This window comes from Anneissia japonica, unplaced genomic scaffold (genome assembly GCF_011630105.1).
Source record: "Anneissia japonica isolate Jap-2015-1 unplaced genomic scaffold, ASM1163010v1 scaffold2240_len173809_cov135, whole genome shotgun sequence".
Classification (NCBI taxonomy): Eukaryota; Metazoa; Echinodermata; class Crinoidea; order Comatulida; family Comatulidae; genus Anneissia; species Anneissia japonica.
In genome coordinates, this window is record NW_022696039.1 from 1 (window position 1) to 5,743 (window position 5,743).

Consider the following 5,743-nt stretch of genomic DNA (forward strand, 5'->3'; position numbering starts at 1 on the left):
GAAGAGCAAGTGTTGCCCAGTTTTACATCAAAACGGACAGCTTCACATAGAACTACAACAAGTTCACGTTCAGCTGCAAGTCCTCTAGTAACTAATAAAACGTGAGTGACAAAGGTTTTTTTTCCCTATGTATGATACCATTTTCATTCGTATTATACATAAAGTCATAAATACGTGTTTACCAGGTAAGCCAGGACACATGATCTGATACTAAAGTATTTTAATGCTCATCTGAATACTTTTAATGCTCATGTGTTCAGAATTTTATTGTGTCTTATTTCAGGCTTCAAAAATGATGAAGTGAATTTAAAATATGAAGATTGTTCCCAACAACTTGTATCTTATTAAAAGTTTGCATATTAAAAGATTTTGCCACCCAAATTAATTTATTTTCCGATTAACTTTCCCAGTTTGATTTAGCATTGCGACTTGTGTAACTATGAATTGCAAACCTTCATCTTTTGGTTTATAGAATACTAGATGTTCTTCCTTTTAGAAAACATTGAACCTTATTGTATTTATGCATATTCTATCTCAATTATGTACAGTTTTTTTTTATTTGTCACTGTAACAGGCCTATCTCGTGGACTCCAGACATGAGCCTAATTCTGTGCCGAGAGGTTGATTATGTTAATCCTTTCAAATACAAAGAGCGTACCAAAGAAAGGGGAAAGGCATGGGAAGACATTGCTACTAATCTTAGGAGACATGGATATGATGTCACAAAGAGATCAGTGCGGGACAAATACAAAACAATAAAAGAGACAGTGACTAAGCGAAATAGCAAGGAACTTAAAGAAAGTGGTATTGCACCAGAACTCACTGACGAGCAAATGGAGGTCACACAGATTATTGAGGATTTAGTTGAGGTGGAAAAGGACACCAAAGAACATCATACAGAGGAGGATAAGAAACAGGTGGATGGTGTTGAAATGAGGAATAGAGCTTTAGAGTCGTTTACAGAGACAAGCAAGAGGTGAACTTAAATGTCTTAATACCAGTCTTTTACCAAAAAAGTGTTACTTCTCAATTCTTTTGATTTGAATGTGCAATCTAAAATGGGCTATAGTCCTATCTAATTTTTAGCATTGAAAATAGTGTTATTGAACAGGATGAATAAATATCAAAAGCTAAATACAAACCAAGATGTGAAAGGAATATAGGTACAAAATTAAACCGTGTGTCCATGAATGGGAAACATTTTTTTCCAACAGCAGACTGATGTACAAATGCATGTTTAGAAAACTAAAATTTCGAAAGATTTTTGCATGTATAACCTCAAATAGAAAAGTGTTATTTTTACATTACTCAAAACTTTTATTTTACAGGATTAAATCAGAGAAAGATGGACAACCAAGGAAGAGAAGGAACACTGGAAATGAGGCGACAGATTTTTTGATGAGGAAATTAGAGTTGGACCAGCAAATGAAAGAACGTGAGTTCCAAATGCAGAGGGAAGAAGTAGAGCGAAGACAGCAAGATGAAGACCGAAGAAGGGAAAGAGAAGAAAGAGAGGAGGAAAGGAGACAGCAGAGAGAAGAGAGGGAAGAGGAAAGGAGGAGGCACGATGAAGAAAGAAGGAGGGAGAAGGAAGAGAGAGAAGTGGAGAGGAGGAGAAGAGATGAAGCAGAGAGAGAAAGGAAAATGGAACTGTTCCAGCAACAATTACTACAACAAAATCAGTTAATTATGATGATGTTGAAGAAGGAAAAGGAGTAACTTGAAAGAAATACTGATACAAAAGTTAGTGTTGTCATTCTTTTGTAACATATTGAAGCAAACATTCAGAAACATTTCTTTTTGATTTTGCACGTTTTTGCCCCCTGAAAGTTCAACCACAAGGTTATTTTTTCATGTACCATACTTTTGGCTTTGTAAGGAGGTTGCCTTCATATATGTCAAAGAAATATTTGGCAGTACTCTATAATGTGTTCTCATTTTTGTTGTTCATTTTAGAGAATCAAGAGGAACTGTTAGTATTACATAAATATTTTACAGTTATTTAGTAGTTGTATAAATTCACTATAAAGGCATGTTTTAACTATTAAAATGGAGGTTAAGTAGTGGATTAGCAGGACCTTAAGAAATAAAGTATTTTCAACATTTAACATGTGAACAGTTTTATTGATATTTATGAATAAATAGATCAAGAAGTAATTGATACCAGGTTATTTCGTTTATTTGTTCATGCTCACGGACATGAAGAACAATGGTATGTACATCTATTACCAAGAAATATTGGCATATGTAGCTGACATGCAACACTCTGAAAACCTCACTTGATCTTAGTATATTTTCATACCTTCATCGAAGGAAGCACAGGCACTTTCATTTAAATTATTATTATTAACCAAACATATATGTAATTGCAATGCCATTGAGTTCTACAGGATAAATTAATGTAAATAATACTCATTGGCATTTTACCGAGGACTTATGAAAAGTACTGCTCCAATGTTGGAGGGTCAAGTTGAAAGAAGCGGGAAGTTGAATTGCCATACAGGCAAACATGGGCATTGGTTAACAATCCCGAAACCAAGTACATTTTTCCACAAGCTGAGAGGCAAACCTTTTGGTTTTTCTTGAAGTCAATGTATTTGAAATTGTTGACTATGTCGCCAAACAAAAAAATACACAGATGATGTTTAATAACTAGGGGAAGAACAATAAAAGGGATTGCCAGCACTATTATTATTATTATTATTATTATTATTATTATTACAATAATCAATTGACGCAAATAAATGCATAACATGAAAAACAAATGTCACACCGAGAAAAACAGAACACCAGACCATTGTACTGTACATGTAGCCAGCAATACTATTTCATTTAAACCCACAAAAACAAACTTAGCAACAGAAAAAACCAAAAATTGAAACATATAACCCATCTCTTCAAAGTTAAAAAGTGCCATTTCCAGGAATGAAGTTGCCATATTCGTAAGTTTTTCGCAGCTCTGCCTCTGGAAAATATAACATAGCATGGAATTTTGAGATGACCTATTATTAATATAATGATTCATCTTACACAGTTCAGTTTAGAAGGCCATAACATAGCATGGAATTTTGAGATGACCTATTATTAATATAATGATTCATCTTACACAGTTCAGTTTAGAAGGCCACATCTTGATGAATAATCCCCCAGGGGAATAGTCCACCCAATGCTCTCCCGTTCCACCAGATGCCCCCCCACCCCCTCAATCCATAGATGCTCACCGTCATGAAATCTCTGTATGTGGTCATCACAGATCCGGGGGGGGGGGGGGGGGCCATTCACAGATCCGGGGGGGGGGGGGGATGCCATTTCCTGCATAGAGACTTTCTTTGTGGTCGGGAATCTGCAGTGGTTGGGGAGCGGCCGAGTGGGGGTCCCAAGTGATGGGGGGGGGCATGTGAGGTGTTGCCCCGGGGCCCTTACTGGCTCTCGACGGGACGCTAGTTGTACGATGAGCATTTGTTTCTCATTCGTTGGGCGTTCGTCTTCCACGCACCTAGGGCCTAGGCCTAAACACTCGAATCGAGGCGGGCCCAGGCTTAACTTGGGCTAAAAAACAGTAAAAATATGGGAAATTTGAATCATAATTATGAAAAATATTGTTTTTAATATTTAAACCACAGAATCACTAAATTTCAACAATAAATATAAGTATATACTGTACATACCTTTTAAAGGAAATTGAGAAGTCATTCTTGTTTTGTTTACTTTTCGTTCACTGTGGACGGTAAAACATCAATTTTCCAGTCGTCCTCGGCTTGACGACGACTGTCCAAATAGCTCACGCGTGCGCAGTATCACTAGTGGGCGGGGCTTAGTTGTTCCAACCGTCGTCGTCCCTCTACCGTCCTGTTTCGTAAATACTCTAGTAACAACATCAACAACAGGACTCTATATAACTACATGAAAATAGATAAGGATCTTTTAATTAACACACTTTTAAATGTCCCATGGGATACTCTAAAACTCTGTGAAAATGTTAATGATGCTGTTGATGATTTTATTTCTTTAGTCTTAGCAGTTATCAAAGATGTTGTGCCAGTAGTAAACCCTAGACGGAGAGTACCACCATGGTTTGATGTTGAATTACGTAATCTTCTTCGTAAGAAGGAACGGTTATTCAGGTTAAAAAAGAAACACCCTAATGCATCCAATAATGATAATTTTTCAGCCACTAGAGCTGAATCCAAGAGACTTTCTCGTAGTATTATACTACAGTTATGTTACCAAATTATCAAACGATATGACAACTAATCCTAAACGTTTTTGGGGCTGGATTAAATCCTCATATAAATGCAAAATTAAACCTGTAAACTTGAAACATGGTGATGCTACTGCCTCTTCTCCTGAGGAGAAAGCTAATTTATTTAATAAATACTTCAGTTCTGTATTCAATAATAGCGTTCCAAAGCCTATTTATCCTGACCTTCCAGATTATGACTTAGACAATATTTCTACTTTTAATATTGATATTTTACGTATCGAAACACTTTTACGTGAAATAGATGTAAAAAAGTCATCTGGTAGTGATAACATAAGTAATATTATTCTTAAACTTGGTGCTCCTGCCATCTCTCAACCTTTGTGTATGCTCTTCAACTGGTCACTTAGTGAAGGTACGTTCCCTAGAGCATGGAAAATGGCAAATGTACACCCTGTCCATAAAGGTGGTAAAAGAAATGAGGTCTGTAACTACAGGCCTGTTCCTATTGTCCCTACTATTGCTATAAGATATATGAACGTATAATCCATGATGTGTAATATATGACCATGTTGCTCCTGCACTTTCAATTGCTCAGCATGGATTTATTCCTTAGCGTTCTTGTACTACTAATTTAGCTAACTTGTTTAATTGCATATAATGCTCTCAATAATAACTCTCAGTGTGATGTAATATATACTGACTTTTCAAAAGCATTTGACCGAGTTAATCACGATTTACTCATTTACAAGATCTCTAAATTCGGCGTTACTGGTAACTTAATTGAAACTCGTAAGCTATCTTACACATAGAGAACAGAGAGTTATTATTGATGGTGCTACGTCTGAATGGACATCGGTACAATCTGGTGTTCCTCAAGGCACTATTTTAGGCCCTTTATGTTTTAATCTTTTCATCAATGACTTGCCTCATAATTTTACTTCGCAACGACTATTATATGCTGATGACCTTAAATTGTTACGACTGGTTAGTAAGATTGACGATGCCAAATCTATTCAAGACGATTCAGATATCTTGTACTTATGGTGCAACACTTGGGAAATGTCCCTCAACTTAAACAAATGCAAGATTTTGACTATCACACTTAAACTAGAAATTGCAAATTGCAAGTGAAGTGCTGCGAAGTACAACTACATATAAATGTTCTTCGAACAAAATTATGTATGCGAGTCAAGGGAAAATAATGAACAATAAAAATATAACAAATAATATGAGACACGACCCATTGTCTATTTTAGAACGTTGGTACCGTGGGATGCCAGTCAATTCGAGCGGATGTCAGTTCGAGCGGATGCCAGTTCGAGCGGATGCATTTAGTGCGAACTATAACAAGGGCGAAGTTATCGTCGCCGTATTCTTGTATTTGTTTGTTTTAAATGAAAAAAATAGGTTCTGAAAGGTTTTTAGTACTTTTTGATAATTACTCCATGTTTGAATCACAGTCTTGGCAACTCCGACTACCAAGATGGCAGCACAAGTTAAAACTATAATAGAATTGCGCACTTTTCATCTTTAAAAAAA

The 5,743-nt window shown here is 36.2% G+C and overlaps 1 protein-coding gene across 1 annotated transcript; it reads left to right on the forward strand.

The window, feature by feature from the left end:
• The first annotated feature begins 580 nt into the window (after positions 1 to 580).
• LOC117101712 (vicilin-like seed storage protein At2g18540) lies at positions 581 to 2,024 on the forward strand. Its single transcript, XM_033241744.1, has 2 exons — positions 581 to 976; positions 1,329 to 2,024. The coding sequence occupies exons 1-2, from the start codon at positions 597 to 599 to the stop codon at positions 1,717 to 1,719; spliced, it is 771 nt and encodes a 256-aa protein (XP_033097635.1). The 5' UTR covers positions 581 to 596; the 3' UTR covers positions 1,720 to 2,024.
• Positions 2,025 to 5,743: the final 3,719 nt, after the last annotated feature.